This window comes from Gymnoscopelus braueri (assembly GCF_963280865.1).
Source record: "Gymnoscopelus braueri genome assembly, chromosome: 4".
Taxonomy (NCBI): domain Eukaryota; kingdom Metazoa; phylum Chordata; class Actinopteri; order Myctophiformes; family Myctophidae; genus Gymnoscopelus; species Gymnoscopelus braueri.
Window position 1 is genome coordinate 34,435,453 of NC_137605.1, and position 21,647 is coordinate 34,457,099.

The following is a 21,647-nucleotide window of genomic DNA, read 5'->3' on the forward strand; positions in this document are numbered from 1 at the left end:
CCCCGGCTATTCATTTCAATGAAAGTTGCTCACCAGCGTTTGAAGCACCGGAAGAACGCTCTACTTCCGCATTTTTCTTGATTTGAGCACCACATTTTGGTGTCCAAATGCGGAAGACTTGAGCACCGAGTAGGCGCACTAGGGTTTCAAATGGTAGAAGCATGCGCAGTGGTGTTTTAAACGCGGTAGTATTGCAATCCCAGATTTTACCACCAGGCGACGGCAGCTTCACTGTTCTACCGTGGTTCTGGGGGCTTGAGAGAGATGCAGCAATGTCCTACTGTACTTTAATGGTTCTAATAAACTATTTCCACTAATAAATAATTTAACAACGTGTTGTATATACCAACACAGATGTCAACTTTTAAACGGGCCAGATGCTCAGTTCTATTACTGTCAATCCAAGCTCTTACTCTGGGAAGCAGTGTGCTGCTGACACGATCCAGCGGTCTGAGATGATGGATCCTCCACACTGATGTATGCCGTCGTACTGTAAGCTGACCTGCCACGGCCAGCTGCCCTGTCTGGCATCCACACCCCCCACTATACGGTCCTCTGTCAGGCTGCGTCTTCCACAGTCTGTGGAGGCAATAGAGATATGCTCAATGTACACTCTGTTGTACAATGTCGTAGATCGTAGGCACGCAACACTGTTGTACGATGAGTACCGAAGTCCTGACGTAACTCCCACTACCCCTGGGTCATGCCGTTATTTTTTGTGTTGGATCTCCCATAGGGGAATCTTAGATCGTGTCATATAAGAACTGTGGGGTGGTTTATTTATTTCTGGAACATAGTTCTTATATGACGCAATCTACGATTCCCCTATGGGAAATCCAATACAAAAAATAACGCCGTGACCCAGGGGGATAGCGCCCTCTAGCGGCAGTGATGTCAGACGTCAGTGCTCTATAGCGTAGGATATACACAGACAGAGACAAGCAAGCAAGTGTAAATGAGAGAGTGAGTATAATGTTGGCAGAGCAATTTTAAAAAGTGCTTGGGAGAGGCAGATTTGAACAAGAGCCACAGGATCACAATGTGTGGAGTGAGATTAAGAGAGGGAATGAAAGGGTGCATTAGACCTAAACCAGGAGAACAAGGAAGATTTAAAATGTGAGCAAATGCTGAAAGGTCATGGGAAAAGAAAGCAGGGAGTATATACAGTAAGAAGGTTTATGCTCAGGACCATACTGTACTGTACCTTGGCACAGCAGTGTGAGAACTTCCATGCTCTCACAGTTACTGAAACAGGACAAGCAGAGACTTGGTCAACTAACAGACCAAAAAGACACGACACGCAAACCAATTTTTTGTTACAATATAAATGGATTTTGACTTACTACAGTATCTACAGTAGCCTATACCGGTACTGTACGTGTCTTCAATCAGTCAAACTTTCTACTGCATTTCAAATTTGCTCTCGATCTATTTGTCTGCCACTCATACCAAAAACAAGGCAATACAACAGACACCTTGATTTGTCAACCATATCACATTAATAGGGCGGGGAGGAAAATAAATCACACTTAATATATTTACACAATAATATTTAAGCCACTATGACTAGAAAACAAAGTGAGGAGAACAGCAACTAAATGAAAAAAGAGCTTTGTGAGCTTTCATGCTTTTCATCTCTTTATTAGCCAATGATAGATAAATAGAGGCCAGGTCGTACGATATATGTCAAGTTCCTAAAATGACCAAAGCATTCCAGACTGGTACAGACAGTCCTGAGTTCATTACCATTTGAACAGTGAATCTTTGATCTTCTTGCCATAGCTGAGCTCTTCCTCTTTGACACAGAAGAATTCTGCACCATCGCTACTGGACTCTGGGACTGATGCAACAGAGTAGTTCACCACACTGAAACACGCATGCACGCACGCACGCACGCACGCACGCACGCACGCACGCACGCACGCACGCACGCACGCACGCACGCACGCACGCACGCACGCACGCACGCACGCACACACACACACACACACGTTACGTTAGTCCTACTAACATATCATCGCTGTCGGGTGGAAACCTTGTATGTCTTTTTTATTATTAAAAAAGTGAAAATAGCCGTGTTGTGAGCTTGTAGATCTGCTATTTTCTCTACTTTTGTGCTGCACTCTTGTATGATGAAGCAGGGCATTAATTTACGAAGTTGAAATATGGAGGTATGAGGTTTCTGCCCGACAGCGACGATATAACAGTGCATTTACAGAAAGTGAAATCACTGTGTTCTACATAAATGACTGTAATGTGTACCTGATGAAGCCCATTTCCTCACAGCTAATGCTGGCCAGCAGCTCATTGGCTGAAGAGGAACACACCTGACGCCACCTCTTCTGGGCGGAGTCGAACACTCGAAGATGCTGATCAGCAGAATTGACCTGGACTGGAGAGAGGGGGAGTGGCTTCACGAATCACGATTCACTTCAAATTCAAGACTGACATCATTCATCTATTCATTTTATCACAACTATTTCGATGAGACAGCAAATAGATAGCATGTCATTTCAAAACTCTCAAACTGTTTTCCTAGAGTCACAGAATAGCAAGGGTCCTATAGCAAGCGCTTCTGAATCTGTCATCCTCGATTTGTTGCTCACCGTCATATAATCCTGTGTCTTCCTCCTTGTTGCAGTATGTGACTGTAGAGTGACAAATAAAACACACCACAGTGCTGGTTATCATTACAAAACAGATTTAGAAATGTATCCTCCAAATAGAGTTTATGTGCACTGTTAAAACACATTAAGAATTGTTCTATAATGTGTGTGTGTGTGGGTGTGTTTGTGCCGTGCATGTGTGCGTGCGTGCATGCATGCATGTGTGTGTTTTGGAGTCAGTGTGTGTGTGGTCTCACCGACAGCCCAGACAGCAGCTCCCACAGCTCCCAACATCATCAGTGACACACACACCCCAAACATCCTACACGGGGTCAACACACAGGTGAGAGCGATCCCCCTGGCGCCTGTAGAGACACACACACACACACACACACACACACACACACACACACACACACACACACACACACACACACACACACACACACACACACACAAATGCACATTAAGCATTAATTGCTTTACATAAACTGACATGTTCACATACATAAATGCAAGCATGCATGTATATGCTGTATTGATGAGCACATAATACGTAAATCCCTTATAATCCAGTGTGTAAATATTTAGCCAGTGAGCACTATACATATTCTAGAAAAAAGAACACTCTCACTCCTTTCATTTTTGCTGATGTCATGATTTTCACAATGATGACATCAGCAAAAAATAAATAAACTGTTCCAATATTTATGTTTCTGACTGGAATCCAGTACCTGTTCAGATACAAGCGGTTCAACATAACATACAGTATCTTCAGACTAGCACATTCTGAAATGAACAAATGATACTGACTAACTCAATAGTCCAAAGTCTAACATTTCTCCACAAAGCTAGAGCAGTGTTATAGAACATGATGCCAGCTGTGTTGTGTGTTTTTATGAGCTGTGTATTTCTGCCCTTGTGCTGAGTTCAACATGCCCCCCACAAGATATATTTAACTGATAAACTAAACTTGGAAAAGAATCAGAAACTGACAATGTTTTGATAAACTACCTGATATTTTTTAAGATTGAGCTACTGTTTTAAATAGTTCCAGTGTTCTTTCCCTCAGTTTGACTGACCCTGCTTCCCCAATAACCTCACCTTCTCACTTAAAGGGTGTGTAAATGATATATTTTTGTTAAAATAAGTATTAAATCGCTCTTGCTCTATTGCTACGTAGAGTGTTTGTTCAGTAACAGGGGGTTCACCATCTCTCCAGCTCTTTAGTTAAGAGAAATTTTATTTTCAGATCAGGATAATAATTTCAATCAGGAGAGAGAGAACTGATACAAGATACAGGATAAACAAGTGAAATTGGAAGTGATGACACGATACAATACATTGACGTTGATAATTGATCTTTGTGGCGTTCTCTCATGGTTGAATAAAATCTGTATTCAACCTAAAAATCTATTAATTATTTGTGTGTACAATGTGGGTCAGTAAGCCAGGGTGTACACAAATATTTTTGGAAACTAACATGGATTTCAAAACCTGGCCGGGTTCCATGTGACAAAAATAGCAATGTGTTTATTTGCCTGGTTTCCAGAACAAGACGCTGGATTTGATTTTTAGGATATGAGTTGATGAAGTTTAAAAAATCTTTGGCAGTTGGCAATGATATGTTCCATTGTTGGTTCATTGCTCATTCCTAGACAAACTAAAGTACCTCAGACTACAACTCAGAGGTGACACAGTACCTTACACCACGACTTGGAGGTGATACAGTATCTCAGACCACGCCTCAGAGGTGACACAGACTGCACCTTGCCTACCGTCAGGCAGGATAAGCAAGCGATACCTACAGTATCAAAAGCCATATGACAAGACTAGGGAACACCTTCCTCCTGTCAACCATCAGGCTGTTGAACAAGCGCTGAGTCCTGTCTCCATGTCAGTCTTGGCAACAAGCTGTCACACAAGCATTATTACTTTATGTATATGACTATAAATGAACAGAACCTCAGACCATGCCTCAGAGGTGAGACAAGATGATCTACTGTATGTATGGGGGTGTTATTTTACAGTATATGGCACAATTATGTAAATGTTTAATTCATGATTCCTGATGGGACTAAACTGGATGATTATATTAATTAATAATGAATATGAATTATTTTAAAGTGAGTTTGAACTTTGGTAGAACTTTAAGTTTCTAGTATGATGTATGTCCAAATATTGTCTATGATCTTTATCTGTTGCTTCTATGCTCTGTGATTGAGATACCAGAGGTAGCTATTCCATTCACTCACACTGTATGGCAAAATGAGCCTCAAAATCAATCTTTAAGCACATAAGTGAACACAAACAAAGCAGTCTTAAAAAAATTGGAAAGAGAAGTGATATTCATGCTATAATACCTTACTCTAGCGACACAAACAGTTAAAGGTCAGAACGATTACGCAACTACCTTCTTCCTCTTCTTCTCCACCTTTCTTTTCTTTTCCCCAGTATCTCCATTTCCATGCCTGCCAAGGACTCCCCAGAGTTCATTCAAACCATGACAATGTGTACTCTGACCACAACAAAACATCAAACATCAACAGTTTTCCCAATTCTTTACCAGGATTCTTTGCTCTATTTCATAGTTGTATCAATGTTTGATTAATTATAGTGTTGCTCTATTAGCACACATAGCAGACCTTTGGTCTAGTAAAAGTTTAATCCAAAAAACGTGAGGGTCACAATAGTCAACATTCATGAACCAACACTACTACATATCAGAGCTACAGTAGTTATTCAAGAGTGAAACTGTACTATTACAAGAAAATGATTTTAAAATGATAAGAACTGATGTTGCCATTTTGGTTGCCTGTAAGAAAGCCATCACCCGGAAATGGCTACAGGCCGCACCACCTACCAAGGAAGATTGGATTACAGTTGTCATGGACTTCTTACTGTTTGATGAGAAATGTAACTCATTGATTGATTGTTAAATAAAAAAGAAAAGATTGTAATCCGTTCATATGTTAATCCTTGTGTTCTAACGCCCACCTCAACACAATTTGGTATGCCTTTTTGTTTGTCTTTACTTTATTTATTTTCATTTCATTTTATTTCTCTGTGTACGTGTCATTCTCATATTTGTTTCTTTGTTCGTTGAATTTTCTACCTGGAAAATAATAAAAAACTAGAAAGGTCTCCGCCAGGTCAGGTAGGCTATTGTGGCCACCCTAGTGGCGCTATAATAGGCCAACGTGAAAAGGGTGCCATTTCTTCTTAGGCCTTGCACGACAATCGGACACTGACTGCATTAATGATTTGAGGCATTTTGTTAAAAACATTTGTTTCGCTAAATTAGACCTGCTGGTGGCGCTATAACAGGCCAATGTTAAAATGGCATTTGTTCCTCAACATAGTGTGAATGTGCGTGCAAAGTTTGACCGCAATCGGACGGTGCGTTCATGATTTGCGGAATTTTGTTCAAAATAAGCCAATAATGCAAACTTTAGATCAATCTTAACCAATCAATATGGAATATGAAAAATCAAACACATCCGTCACGATCACATGACTATAGAGATCATGTGTACCGATCTGTGTGAAATTTGGATGAAATTGGAAGGAGTAGTATAAAATAATGTGTTTTACATAAGTTGGCCTCCTGGTGGCGCTATAAAAGGCAGATGTGAAAAATGCAGGGCAAAGGTTTTTCCTTGACCTCTAGGGAGTGTCCATACAAAGCTTTACACAGATCGGTGCAGTTATAGGTAGAAACAGCCTGTTATAGCGCCACCATGAGGCTGATTTGAAAAATGTCAAATGGTAGTTCTTCCTCGGCCTAATGGGAATGGCGTGCAAAGTTTCACGGAAATTGCATGCTGTGTTCATGATTTGAGGCATTTTGTTCAAAACGGAGCACTCCTGCAAACTTTGGAAGACATTTTTAGCCAATCAAGATGGAATATGAGAAATCTGAAAGACTTGTTTCGTTTAATGACTATAGAGATACTGTGTACCGATTTGCGTGATTTTTGGAAAAAATCTGTAGGAGTACTGTCAAAAAATATGTTTTGCACAAATCGGCCTCCTGGTGGCGCTATAAAAGGCCCATGAGAAATGTGGGGCAGAGGTTCTGAATTGGCATCCAGGGAGTGTGTGTGCACAGTTTTGCTGCAATCAAGACAACGGTGCCGGAGATTAGCTGTACACAGACAGAATGACGGACGGACGGACGGACGGACGGACGGACGGACGGACGGACGGACGGACGGACGGACGGACGGACGGCAACACGTACTCTCTCGCCATGCCTGGCGGAGACAATAAGTTACAAAAAAAAAGAACTGATGTTGCTCCCGATAAGTTCATTTAATGAATAATGGGGGGGAAACACATTTCCAACCTTTATCTTGTACTGTACATATCTGTAAATATCTGCAAGACTTTATAGTATACCAACAATTCATCAGTGTTATACAGCTTTTACAGCTATACCTTACATCATTTAAAAAAAATGTATCTGACATTCCTTATCCTTATAGTTAGATCAACAGGGAACACAAAGACAGGAGGCTGGGGTTAACCCTGCTGATATGGACAGAAGATTATGTCAAGTCCAACAACAATTCATCATGACTGGTTTGCAAAGTTCATACATGTGTAAGGTTTGCCACATCACTAATTTCTCAATTTCTATAGAGAGAAGCAAGTCTATATTTCCTCATTTGTCAGACAGTGAATATGATAGCATAACAGTGCATATTCAAATCCATTCGAATCCAGACAGATATCCTTGGCAATAACACAGGTCCACTAAAACATCTCATAACACTGACCCAATACCAAACATAGTTGACAAATATGACATGGCATATTCACACAAGGCAAATTCAAAAATAACATATAAATCAAGTTTGTAATACTATAGTATAGTTAAACGTGGCAAATTGCCCTTTCATGGGCATCCCATGCTTGCTGGGGCCTGGTGAGAGGGGATGGGGCAGGGAAGAACTCAGAAGCAGAGGATAATGTGTTTTTATTGACCATTTGATGGGACCTGTGGTTGCCCTGAGGAAAGCAGGAAGGATAAGAGAGTAGAGACAGACAGACAGACAGACAGACAGACAGACAGACAGACAGACAGACAGACAGACAGACAGACAGACAGACAGACAGATAGGGAGGTGCAAACTGACAAAAGTTGTGCAGATCCGGCTGGTAGTTACAGTGGTTGTACAGGGAAGGAACTTATCACTTATACTGTAGCAACAAAAGCTTTCCCATGTCTCTCTTATGTTATTGTTTCTCATTTCAATTATCTGCAGCATCTCCATTAACTAATAATTGAAATCACAAATCACACATTTTTCAATGTAATTAGTATTACTTATGTTAATGAGATACATATAGGCTAAAATAAACATGTTTTCCAAAACAACAAAACGCATCATAGAGCATTTTGAAACTTGCAATATTGAGTTGTTCTCTATACAATTGTTGTGGGCTTAAATGCCTTACATGATTTAGATTGATAAAAGAGTTGAATATGAACTATCATGCACCATGCAGCAGACAAAGACAAAGCATTTGTGTGTGTGTTTCTGTCTTAGTGGGGTAGATCACATTATCACTGTTAGTTAGTTTCACTGTTCATTCCTAATTCCATTCCTCTGTGTGTGTGTGTGTGTGTGTGTGTGTGTGTGTGTGTGTGTGTGTGTGTGTGTGTGTGTGTGTGTGTGTGTGTGTGTGTGTGTGTGTGTGTGTGTGTGTGTGTGTGTGTGTGTGTGTGTGTGTGTGTGTGTGTGTGTGTGTGTGTGTGCGTGCGTGTGCGTGTGTGTGTGTGTTGTATTATTATTATTATTAATATATATATATATATATATATATATATATATATATTTTTTTTTTTAGTTAGTTAGTTAGTTAGTTATTTGCCCATAACATTCGTTATTTTAGAGACACCCATCACAGTTCTGATTATAATTCGAACCCTGGCCATTGTCTACTAATGACCACTTCAGTTGGACGTAAACTTAAATCACTCTTTACTTTTGAATAACAATCATGGTCTGAATCATTGATCACATAAAAAACATCAAAAAGTTAAGAGACAAGCTGCTCCATTTTGAGATATCTTGTGTGCAAGTACACACTATGGGCTACAGGTGGTGCTAAAGGGAAGGGCCACAGGGTCACCAAAATCGGTAGAGTTCATCAGGGGAGCATGAATGTGCACAACAAATTCCATGGCAATCCAGCCAGTAGTTTTCAAGACATCTTGTTAAGGACCAAAGTGTTGGATAGACCTACAGGTCAACATAGTCATCGTTACAGTCCTGCCACAAGCAGGGCTAAATATTGAAGTTGCATGTTCAGCTGGTGGTTCATGAATGCTACCTACCTACCACCTACCTATATTATATTGGAAATGTATTTCTCACACGTATAACCATTTCAGTCAGTACTTCTCTTTTCATCATCACATCTAATTGTGGCCCATTCAAAGCTAATTATGTTCTCAACTATTTACAATTAAAACAAGCAAAATGTAACTGCATTTTATAAAGCACATGTCCTCAACTAAGTTAAAATGTTCACACAACAAACAAAATCTCTATACAGTATATCCTCCCCTGTAACAACTTACTTAACAACATTTTCTGCTCATGTGTACGGTGTTTTGATTTGTGTTGTTTTGTTTTGTTTAGTTTAGTTTTGTTAAGCCAGCAAACCATGGGATAACTGGAAGAATAGGGGGAATGCGTTCACAAATTGTGTGTCAAACAACAGCATGAGTAGATAAGAATAAAATGTTCCCTATCAAATAAAAGACAACATTCTACACGGCTGACTTCCTTCCTGCTCCTTTCTCAACTGACGCTACAACCAACTCCACTGTTTTCTTTCACATCTCTACAACAGTACCTTTCTTTCACCTATCTCCTCCATTACTGTACCTTTCACTTTGTCTTTCATCTATCTCCTCCATTACTGTACCTTTCACTTTGTCTTTCATCTATCTCCTCTGTTCAGTGCCTTTCAGTTTGTCTTTCACCTAATCTCCGCTACCACAGTACCATTCACTTTGTCTCCCTCCCTCATTCACCGTCTACAGATTACAAGGTTTTGTTCTGGTTTGTGTAGGTCAAGTCATGGGCATACAATTCTACAGAACCAGGGGTTAACCAACGGTGGCTGGCGTACTGCAGTGGTTCTCAATCTTTTTACAGAGTATACCACCACAGAAAATATTTCACTCTCCACCTCCACCATGTCTACCTTACCACTGCTCTCTCCCTTCAACCTGTCTATCTTTGTCATACACTCTCTCTCATCACCTCTGCTTCTAGGTTGCTTCTTCATATCCCTCTATTATCCTCCATTTCCTCAATCCTATCTTTTGTAAGATCAGCCTGATTAGCACTGTTAGTCTTCCAGGAACTCCTGGATTGTGAGTATCCCATGAAAGCATACTGCTGCACATCTGTGGGGGCCACAACCAATGATTATTGTAATCACAAATCATGCATTTTTCAATGTAATGATTAGTATTACTTAATATGTTAATGAGATAAATATAGGCTAAAATAAACATGTTTTCCAAAACCATAGAGAATTTTGTTGTTCTCTATACAATTGTTGTGGGCTTCAACCTGTCTATCTTTGTCATACACCTCTCTCTACCTCTCACTCATCACGTCTGCTTCTTCATATCCCTCTATTATCCTCCATTTCCTCAATCCTATCTTTTGTAAGGTCACGATCAGCCTGATTAGCACTGTTAGTCTTCCAGGAACTCCTGGATTGTGAGTAAGGACAGGGGTCGAGGGGTCAGCAGAGCGAGAGAGAGAGAATGAAAGAGAGAGAGAGAAAGAAAGAAAGAGAGAGAGATTGAAAGAGAGAGAAGGGTGTAATGACAGACAACAGGCTAAAAAAAAAAAATACAGCTAGTACAGAGGAAGGAAGTGAGCGTAGTGAGTAGTGTACTGTATGTGAGTCTCTAGACAGCTGCTGCAGTATACCGAGCATTACTGTAAAATTATTATTATATTACCATATGGGAACATTCCTGCTTGTCTTTTTGTACTGTCAGTTGGGGGTTCCAGGAAATACCCCCAACATTCCCTCCACCCTGCACCTCACCACCAGCACAGCCCTGCCTCTACCTCTCTGTTCCACCTCATATCCTTTCCTTTCTCTGCTACTCCCTCACTTCACCCAACCCTCCTCCACCCTTCTGCACAGCAGTCCACAGAACAAACATGCTATTGTCCCCATCTACCTGAGATCTCCTTGTGTGCATGTGTGTGTGTATGAATGACACACCGAGAGAGAGAGAGACACACACAGAGAGAGCGAGAGAGAATGAGTGCGTGAGTGAGTGAGTGAGTGAGTGAGTGAGTGAGTGCACACGTGCAGAAATCCAAGCATTATGTAGTAGTATTGCAAATAAATGCTTTGTCTTTGTCTGCTGCATGGTGCATGATACGTATTGTAATTCATGCTGTTCACTATGCAAGATTATTAAACTGTTTTATCAATCTAAATCATAAGGCATTTAAATATCATAAAAATCAGCTTATCTCCACCAAGTTTATTTTCTACAATGAGTTTCAGTGGTCTGTTTTAGTATGTTTTATAATATAACAATTGAACAATTTAATACAAAAATTATGTTAAACATTCATGTTGGGCTAATTTTCTAAATTTGTCAGAATCTACTATTTTTATTTTGTTAAAGTAAAAATAGTAACCTTTTGTGAGTTGTTTATTTTGTCTAACTATGTGATGTAGAAATGATAAGCAGTCACGTCTGGCCTGAGCTAAACTAATTAGACACTGAGCTGGGTGTGACGAGACACACCTGATGTGCTTCGATACATACAGCCATTCATCCACACACACTCTCGGGAGAGCCTCTGTCATGACAGCACATTTCCATCTGCTCTGCCTTGCAACATCTTGCCGTCTCTACAATAAACTTGTTGTTTGTACCATCTACTGTACCTGACTGTGTCCCTCTGTGTCGAAGGAACCCACAGCAAAGCCTCAGAGCCACATGTGGCAAACAAATGAGAGTCCTGCAGTTAATGAGACGCGTTTTAAGAACAACCAAGAGGGATGCCTACCTCGAGGATCTCAGCTCATAAATGTAGCAAAAATAAATGTAAATGTTTTGGGCACGCCACCTGCAACAAAGCATTCGTCTTAATAATTTATGTTCTTCTCAGCCATCAGAAGTTACAGCAATTGATGTTACAACTGAGTGAACTCTCCAATTGTCACACATGTACTGTACAGTCCAAATACAATTTTAAGAATTACAAGATTATTTAGAGCACCGAAAAAATGTCAGAACACTTAACACATTGAATGCCAAAAACGGTCCGGACCGTTTTTGAGGGTCCAAACGAGAAGTGCCGAAAACGGTCCGGACCGTTTTTGACCCAATTCTATTTTTATACATGTGGGCCACGTGGGGCGCTAAAACGAAACTTTGACATCACCCAAGCAGTTTCTGAGAAGAAGAGGCTGGATGTGGCTCCATGTCAAAAATCCTTCCGGTCGGCGTTTTCAATGTTATCTCCTTGATTAAAAGCTTAATATCTCCATTTCTTTTTAATGTGGTGGAAACGAGCCGTTTTCGATCGGCGATCACGCTGCAATGGAGGGTCGCGTTGGAAATATTATTGTTCCAGGCGTTAGTCGGGACCTTCCGCCGTCTCGCACGCACGCTTTGTTTACATGCATTTCCGCGTCGGGGCTTCTCACAGCACGAAATGTATAACGCAAGTGGATGGAAGAAATGCTGGCACTCAACGTATAATATTTTAATAAACCTCTGGCACCCAATGTGTTAACATAACTCTGATAACGTAAACAGGTGAAACAGGTGTGTAGAATTTGCTCACAACTAAAAAAGTTGGAAGTGGCTAATGTGGCCCAAGGAAGTCTGGGATTCTCTGCTGGAACTGTTAACTCAGCGACCCGACTCCGGATAAACGGATGAAGATGATGGATGGACTAAAAAGTATCAATGCTTACATCATACTGTACAATGTACTGTTAATTCATGGAAGTAGTCTGGCTTGTAATTAGTGACACCTGGTGACAAGAATACAATACTAGCTACATTATGAATGAAACAGAACTATGGAAGACTTTGCTAATGTAACATTTAATATTTTTTGGCAATGATGGAGAGACCTTGATTCATGGTTGGCAGCCGAAATGGCAGAAAGATGGAAAAAGTGTGGAAACAACAGGGGGGGGGGCATGGGCCCTTAACGTTTTGGCATGCCTAGTGGCATGAACAGGAAATTACAGCTGATTGCATTACTAAATACGTACTTCCACCCCTTTTTAGGGGTTCTTAAGCCACCTGAGTCCAGTGATGCCAGTACAGGTTAGGGTGGCTAGTTCCTGAAGAAGAGCGGTCAAATTTTAGAAATGAGCTAAGATTAACAACAAGGTCTCAAAGTGTTTGCTGAAATGCATGTTGCCCTCTGTGTCTAGAAGAATTGTGGTAGAATTGTATCTTCTCTGATGGGCTGTGCATAGCAATGCAACTGTATGAAGGATAATTTTTCACATTTCATATTTGTGTAAAACTCATGTTAAGTAGTAGTAATTCACTAAAAGTTTTACTTTATTATTGTTCTCCCAGTGAAGACCATGGTTGTGTTACTGCCTTCTTTTTTCGTTTTACTTATTTTTCTCCCCATTTAGTCGTTATGCCAATTGATTCCTCCCCACGCACATTTGTGTGTTGTTACTGCTGTTGTACCCTACTGCCAGTGAGGAGCCCCCACCGGGAGGACGTGGAGTCCTACTCCTCCCGCCCAACACTCCCTGCTGACTGGTGCCGTCCCAGCCCGTATAGGAATATGTGCTGTGACAAATATCTCCCTCCCCGCCCGTCCTTTCCCCGAACACGGGCCAATTGTGTTCGTATAGACGCTTGACAAAGCTGGATGCACAATGGTGGATTAGAATCCACAAAGTCTGCGGTGGTGGGCAGGTACTTTACCACTGAGAGCCCAGGTCTCTAAACTTATAATCCATTGTATTTGGACAGTTAGCCATGGTACGCATGGATAATGCACTCGCTCACTGTGCATTACCCCATACATATTCATGAATAGCAATGAAAGTACTGCAAAACACCTGAACTAGAAATGTAATGTATGCATAGACCTGTTGACCTCGTACTGCACCTTGTTAACTCATCCTTGGCATTTGCCAGAGGCAATGACTATGCATAGAATGTGTACCTGAAAATTCCCTTCCTGTTCATAACTTCCTACCTACTGTCAACTAACTCACTCTCTCTCTCTCTCTCTCTCAATATCACTCTTCCAAAAAACAAACAAATTGAGTCATGACTTATTGCAATGGTAACAATAGCAATGGGGAAACAAAACAAAAAAGAACACAGCAATACACAAACAATAGATGTCACGTACGTACACATGCACTCAGCAGAGCATCTGAGGAACTCTTGTGAATGTGTGTACATGGGGGTGCACATGTGTACTGTATACTGTATGTCTTTCTGTGTGCATGTTCACACATGTACCGTATGTACAGCAAGCAAGTAATAGTCACTGCAACCACACCATGTTTACAATAATAACAACAGCAACCCCAATGACAAACACAGACACTCACACTTATCATATGTATGTTTAAACACCCACCCACCCACACACACACATACATAAACAGTGCCACACCTAGCCAAGACTATGACTGCTTCCCTGTAATTCCCAACAGCCGGCTGACAGTCACAAAGCCACTGGGTGGCCTATCTTCCATAAGACAAAGCCAGGACAAGGCAACTGGAAGTCCAAGTCAAATGAATAGGAGTAAGCATGTGGAATAAATGTGTATAGAAGACAAGAAGACATCCTAAATGCATCCAAAAGGTGAGTATTCTTCAGCAAATTAAGTTGGGGTACATCAAAGACTGAAAATATTGCCCACATTATTATTGTGAAATAATGTAAGAATTTTGACTAAAGTATAATGTTATTTCTTTATGAGGACCTAGATAATAATAATCTAGGCTAGTTTAATACTGTAGGTCAGGCATTTTCAACCCTTTTATGTCAAAGACCACCAAATTGATTTCCAATAGGCCATAGACCCCCATTTCAAATGGTTCTGCTTCAGCAACCTTGATATGAAATATGATGATGATATATTTGACATGTTTAGGTTGAAATTGTACTGTTTAAATTGTACATGAAAAATGTATTAGTTGTTATTTTGAATCATTGTTAGAACATTAATTTGTAGTGTAATGACTTCTAGTGAATTGAATTATAGTTAAATTAAACTACTTATCATTTTGCTGGGGACCACCATGACTAGCCAGGACCTCCCTTTAAGAACCACACGTAAACAAATAAATAAACTGTTATACTGTAGGTTATAACAGGTTAATAGAAAGTTGGTCATTGGTCAAGTTTGTCAAGACTCCAGGCCCCACAAATCCATGGGTCCAGAGAAAATAAATCATCAAATATGTGGGCCAATTTGTAATAACAGTGGTCTTTTAAAAGCACACATTGTTCAGAATCATTGAAACATTTAAATTGCAATGAATATGCAGGAATTTGTCAGTGACAGTGACATTTGTCATACTGACAACTTGTGTTTCAGAGTACACACTGCCCACTAAAATCCAGTGTTTATTTATCCATGTGTAACTCCAAGAGTGTAATGTAACCAAATGGACTCTTGTCCATTTTGTCCATTTTGTTACATTCGTACACTCCCAGTGTTAAATTAACACTGTACATTGTACAGTGAGGCATTTAGTTCAAGGGCTATAACGAAATAAATAATCTTATCTTGCTCTCTCTAAGAACATCAGTGTCCCGTATGTACATTATGATTGGTCCCTCCCAACTCAGTTTTTACTGTTCCAAACTTCATTTATGACCTTTTGATCCTGACGGATCTCCTCCGGGTTAAAAAAGTGTTTAAACCTGAAGAAGATCTGTGAGTATCGAAACGTCATACAGTACATTTACACTGTAAATAAACTTTGAAGCAGTAAAAGTGAGTTGCCAGCCTTTTCTTAAATGAAATCACTGTCCTTACAGTTTGTCTCAGCACCAAGAGAGGGGGACGATTACACTGATCTTTATGAGTACATAATGTGAGTACATTATGAGCCATATAGCTGTACTGTAAAAGCTCAGGCTAACGTCCTTTATGTGGAAACACTGTATGACTACTCAGCCAAAAGCAACATGGCAGGAAGGAACCTAGAGAGTTGGATTATTTGGTTATGCATATACGTATGTGTTGTTTCACTGATAATTATGATGGAAAGAAAGGTCTCGAAGGAGAACCGATCAGGTAACATTCACATGGCCAGTCAATTACACTGTATTGTTTGTACTATGCCAGGAAAGAGTGTGTTCTACTTCCTACTAATATACTGTACAGTCAATGCCAAATGCAAATGTCAATGTAGTCATGAGGTTGTATCAGAAGTGGGAACTTTAACCACTCAGACCCTACAGTATATAATGTACTTTGTTGTCCTGTCTACACTAAAACAGCCGATCTACAAGCTCACAATGCGACGCCTTGTGAGACTGTTGATCTGCTATTTCTTCAGAACATTCTCCTCAGAATAGGGACTCTATAGGGTTCAAGTGGTTTTAAGGAAGGCTGAAGTGTAATGATATTCTGTCTCTTACCCAAAATGAATTAACAAACATTATGTGTCTTTATGTTAACTGGAGATTTTAAGGTAATATACATTTACTTGCACAACGGTTTGCTGAAATCGAACCATCTGCTAATACTTAACACTCACGCAACATGAATGGTACAGTAGCATGTATGTTTGAATCTGCCCGTGTGAACGCAGCATTATGCTGCGTTCACACGGGCAGATACAAAGATACATGCTACCATTCATTTTCAATGGAAGCCAGCGACATGAAGATACAAAGCAACATCCGACGTTTGTAGCTGCTGCAAAAGATACAAAGCTTCAAATTCAAGTTGAGCTGCTGGGTTCAACTTCCAGATACAAAGATACAAAACTATAACTGTAGCTCCGATGACGCAGCGCTTGATGACGTCAACGACCAGGTTGAGCAACACAGATACAAACAAACAGATACAACAAATATACTGTGTATTTCTGTATCTTTGTATCTGCCCGTGTGAACGCAGCATAACAAAGTGCATATTCTGTTGAAGAAAATACAGGTTAGCAGCCCTTTAGCACAGTGGTTCTCTCCCCACATGATTTTGTAGGGGTCCCCAGATGACAGTGAAGTGACAATTTAAGGGCTTTTAAGACCTTTTTAATACCTAAAAAATAAATTAAAAAAAAGAAAGGACGAAAAGAAAAAAGAGCATTACTGCATCCTACTACTTTAATTGAAATGGCCTCCAAAATATGTCCGGGGTTGCTCAACACACGATCACTCCATTTGCCTCGAAACCTGCCCCAGACTGTTGATCAGAGCTCTGGCTACAATATAGGCTTCTTTCCCCGCCTTCAATGTACTTACATATTGTACGGTTCATATAAAACTACATTTCCTACTACATCTTAACATTTTAGCCACAGCAGCTTTCCTTCTTTCTGGCCGCAGTATCTTTTTATTCGATTAGTCGATTACCATGATCAGTCATAACCATAAGGACTTTCCAATGCAGCTACCACTGCCAAATATGGACTGTGATGGACTGTGATATGATCGGGCCTAGATGGTGAGGGCCGCGAAGCGGCCCAAACCTCTAGTCAAAAGTAATCAACAAACTATACTATAAAAACTGGTCAAACATTAGCCAAATTATCAAATAAAATAGGAAATAGGGGGAAAAAATGAAAATAGCCGATCTACAAGTTATGCGAGGCGTTGTGAGCTTGTAGATCTGCTATTTTCACAATATTTATCTGTGGAACCGAGTCAAACTAATGTAATGCCTCAACTCCTACATACATTCCAAGTGCTTATCAGGGTGGGGCCACTGGGGGGTCCCCAGTTACAATATGATTATTTTGAGGGCCCGCGGCCGCGGCCTAAAAAGGTTGAGAATCACTGCTATAGCAATTTGAAATACAAAGACAAGCCTACCAGGAACACAAACCAGTTAATAGTTAACAGTCAGGATTACTGCATGGTCCCAAATACAGACAGTCAACATGGCTAGCAAATCACCGCATGCGCGCGTGTGTGTGTGTGTGTGTGTGTGTGTGTGTGTGTGTGTGTGTGTGTGTGTGTGTGTGTGTGTGTGTGTGTGTGTGTGTGTGTGTGTGTGTGTGTGTGAAAGAGAGAGAGAGAGATTGAGGAGGTGAGAGAGAGAGAGAGAGAGAGAGAGAGAGAGAGAGAGAGAGAGAGAGATTGTGTATAGGACATGGTACTCACCCATCTTCCCATCTGTCACAGTTTTCTCAGCATACATTCTCTAAGACAGAGTACAGTTATTAGTGAATATTCTCCCCCTCCTTCATTCATTCCTTCATTAACACATTTATCTTCTGCCCTTCTTTCCCTTTTTCTTCCTACCTTCCTTCGGGCTAAAAGAAGGTAGAATAATCCCTTCCATAATAATCATAATCATAATCATATTATAGTAAATCATGATGGCTTGTTTGTATTTAGCAGTACTTTTTTTTGTTTTGCAAATTTGCAGTATGGTAAACATAAGAAATACTGCTGAGCCAGCAGATAGTCATGTACAGTACAATCACGTGAACACTTTCGCAGTAGTTCACCTACAGCAGTGTTTCCCATACAGTGGGTCGGGACCCATTTGTGGGTTGCGGACACATTTTTATTGCAAAAGATTTAAAAAAAAGTTTATTAACAAATAATCTCAACTTTTCATCAATTTAAAAACAATTCCAACATTTTCCAAAAGTATATGAAATGAAAAAATCTAATAATTTCCATAAATACATTTAAAGAAGGTCTAAGAAGTAGTGAAAATAGCAGATCTACAAGCTCACAAAGCAGACACGTTGTGAGCTTGTAGATCTGCAATTTTCACTAGTTTGGGTCACAGCAGGCAAACATATAATTTCTCTTTTGGGTCTTGAGCTAAACAGTTTGGGAACCACTGACCTACATATAGCCTAGGACAGGTACTCCAAAATGAGTTTTTTTCTGTTCTGTTCTGGAATAATTATTCATGCCTATCAACACATCTACATCTGTAGCTTCTCCCCCAACCCTTTGGCCAAGGAGCTGAATAGCTCATCCTAAAAGGCCGTAATCATATTTATGATAACTCACATTTAAGCCCCAGGTTTAGGCTATTTAAAGTGTTCACATGGAGACTGACTGAAAGATTTAAAGATGTAAATGTGGAACACTTTTTTATGTTCATTATGCAGTATTATAGCCTATAGCCTACTGTTTGCATTGGACACCTTTTTCATTTTAGTTTTTAGGAGATTTTCAGGAAACACATATAGGCTATTATTTAGACATGTGTCCTCTTTCCCAAAACTACTTGCTCTTAGCTGGTTTCCAATTAATGATCAACAAATGTTCAACAGGATATGGCATGTCTTATTAACCCCCACCCAGCTCATGTCTCTATTGGAGCAGTTAGGACCTTAATATTGTACAGAAAATTACACATTCATTTTATATAGCTGCTAGACTAATAAGCCTATAGGCCTACTGTAGGCTATAATAATAAAGGCTGCATCACAAAGGGTGGGGGGCATTTACAGAGCCCCTACATGTCATGAAAAACTAAAGAATGGGTTAATCAAGTTCAACAAACCAAAGGGCAACATGAAAGGTTTATGTCCACATATTCCACCAGAATAATAACAGGCCAAGTGGTCTAACGCGTAGGCTATACTGAAAATGATATAATATGTCGGTAAATGTAAAACATATTTCACCATTTGGCGACAATTAAAGTTTCCCAATGATTACATAGACCTACAGCTACACACCATAGACAGCAACTCGCTTTTAAAGGACAAATAAAACGTGTCCATATCCTCCCTTTATACAAAATCTGTCACCTGTCCTGTTTGGATGAACTAAACCAAGGTGTTGCCTTTAGCGCAGGCCTTTTTATTTAATTGCCGAATGTAAATGAAAAGTGCAGGCTACTTACAACAACAAACTTTAGTTAGAGCTGTCGGTTGTGTCTTTAAAACAACCATCAATGCCTTTTAAACTCCAAAACAGATGTATTCCTCCAATCAACCCCCACTCTCTTCTCTCTCTACAGGTGGCTGAAGAAAGACAAGAGAAAGAAAACGTTTTCCTGACGTCCAGCCGTTTCAACCAAAACCAACGGCGTCCGCTTCTAATCGAAAAGAGAGAAACATCTGGAAGGTTGAAAAATAAACGTAGAGTATCAAATAATATTTATCCACAGTTTCCAGATAGTCCCAAATAGTTTGTCCGTTCCGCCTTCACTTCAACCCGGGTCCTGATTGTCCTGCGGTAGAAACGGTCAACGGCACGACCGGTCACGAAGGGGTGCATTGCACATGACGTCACAGTGTGATGTGAGTGGTCAACGGGATGTCAGGGCAGACTCAAAGACCTTGACATGACTGTCTTTCTGCCAATTAATCTCTCTCTCTGTCTGTCTGTGTGCCTGGCTCTCTCTCTGTCACTCTGTCTGTCTGTCTGTCTGTCTGTCTGTCTGCCAGCCACGTGAATGCAAGGCCATGCTGTCCTGAATGAGAACAGCATGCCTACAGTTACTTATTTGCAATTTAAATCACTTTAACATGTTATTATATGCTGTTATTATTATCTTTAAACAATAAAACTATTACAACTGATCCCAACAGTGTTACAGGACCAAACCAAACACGCACATAGGCCTACTTCATGTATGTACTGTATGTACACAGAGGCTGAAAAAGAATTTCATATCATATTATTGTATATTATATAATGCAAAGAACAAGGAAGGTCAAGTAAATGCCTTGACACATGCAACACTGTCGAGCTATGTCATGCAATTTCCTTATTGGGAGAAGAAAAGGGAAGTTTAGCAGACATAAGATTGCAGAAAAATAAGGACGTGAGACACACACTAGAATAGCTAAACTGAAGGAGCAGAGAAGAACTGAAGCGGAGGCGAAGAGTGCATTGGAAGAGACTGTAAAACAAAGGGCACAGGAGGAAGAAGGAGTTAGACCAAAAGACACCAGCTTGGATGAAAGGGGCGAAGGTGTACAAAAGGCAGCAAGGTCAACGGTACAACAACTGAAGGTGAAGTGGAAGAGACGAATGATAAGACGTAAGGATGGGTGAAGGAATGCTTCAGATGTGCTGCATGCTGATCACATTGATAGGTAAGATGATGATGATGATGATGATGATTCAATGTGCTGCATCTTGTTATTTTGCCTCCAACTTGATCTAGTTTTAGAAAGCAGAGGATGAGTTGTGTCTGTGTGGGATGAAGGTTCATTAAATGTATCAGGCTGTTATTATAGATAGTCATTATTATAAGTCACATGTGTCCCACGCTTCAGATGCTCTTGCCAGTGACTGGTCAGTTGATCTCCCCTCCAGTCCTATCTGTGCTGTGGTTGGTTCAACGCTGGTTATCCCATGTTCCTATGACTATCCCCACTGGAAAACAAAAGAGGTATGGTAACGAAGAATGCCTTGTCAAAAGTCATACGTATCCATTAACGCTTTGTATTTATTGAAAATACATTCTCTATAATGGGGACAAAATAATCAGTTGGAATGAATGGGCCAGGCCAGTGTTAACATAATATCAGCAGCCATCAGTATCAGCAGCTGCAGCTGGATTGGTGTAGTCTATTTCATGACCGTACTATCCACATTAATTAATTATTTGAACATTTCCAGGTACTTCCCCTGCATTCAGCCATGGAGGGTGGAGGAGGTGGAGGAATAGAAGAGGAGGAAGAGTACAAAGTATTGTCTGAGATGTGGTGTCAGGGAGAGAGTCGCTGTCTCACACAAAGGTACACAGCGAAACTGCTTTGTAGGATGGATAATACAGACATAGTACAGGACTCTTTAAACACACCTGCACACAATCAACAAAAATTACCACAAATCATTTTTTCAAATGGTTTGGCTGTGGTCA

General features: G+C 40.4%; 2 protein-coding genes across 3 annotated transcripts in view; one reads left to right on the forward strand and one right to left on the reverse strand.

Moving 5' to 3' along the window:
• Nucleotides 1–19,782, reverse strand: part of hpn (hepsin) — a 24,214-nt gene extending 4,432 nt beyond the window's left edge. Inside the window, exons 1-8 of the mRNA XM_080425899.1 lie at nt 19,674–19,782; nt 17,960–17,999; nt 2,864–2,971; nt 2,607–2,648; nt 2,263–2,392; nt 1,747–1,866; nt 1,205–1,245; nt 414–579 (exon numbers count right to left, since the gene is read on the reverse strand). Of these exons, the coding sequence (XP_080282025.1) occupies nt 414–579; nt 1,205–1,245; nt 1,747–1,866; nt 2,263–2,392; nt 2,607–2,648; nt 2,864–2,971; nt 17,960–17,996 (644 nt within the window). The 5' untranslated portion in view covers nt 17,997–17,999; nt 19,674–19,782. The remainder of the gene's footprint in view (nt 1–413; nt 580–1,204; nt 1,246–1,746; nt 1,867–2,262; nt 2,393–2,606; nt 2,649–2,863; nt 2,972–17,959; nt 18,000–19,673) is intronic.
• LOC308084370 (endothelial cell-selective adhesion molecule) overlaps nt 14,356–21,647 on the forward strand; it is a 13,550-nt gene continuing 6,258 nt past the window's right edge. For both annotated transcript variants that reach the window (XM_080426997.1, XM_080426998.1), the window contains exons 1-4: nt 14,356–14,479; nt 19,791–20,874; nt 21,058–21,173; nt 21,404–21,522. In XM_080426997.1, coding sequence (XP_080283123.1) covers nt 20,826–20,874; nt 21,058–21,173; nt 21,404–21,522 — 284 coding nt within the window. In that variant the 5' untranslated portion in view covers nt 14,356–14,479; nt 19,791–20,825. The remainder of the gene's footprint in view (nt 14,480–19,790; nt 20,875–21,057; nt 21,174–21,403; nt 21,523–21,647) is intronic.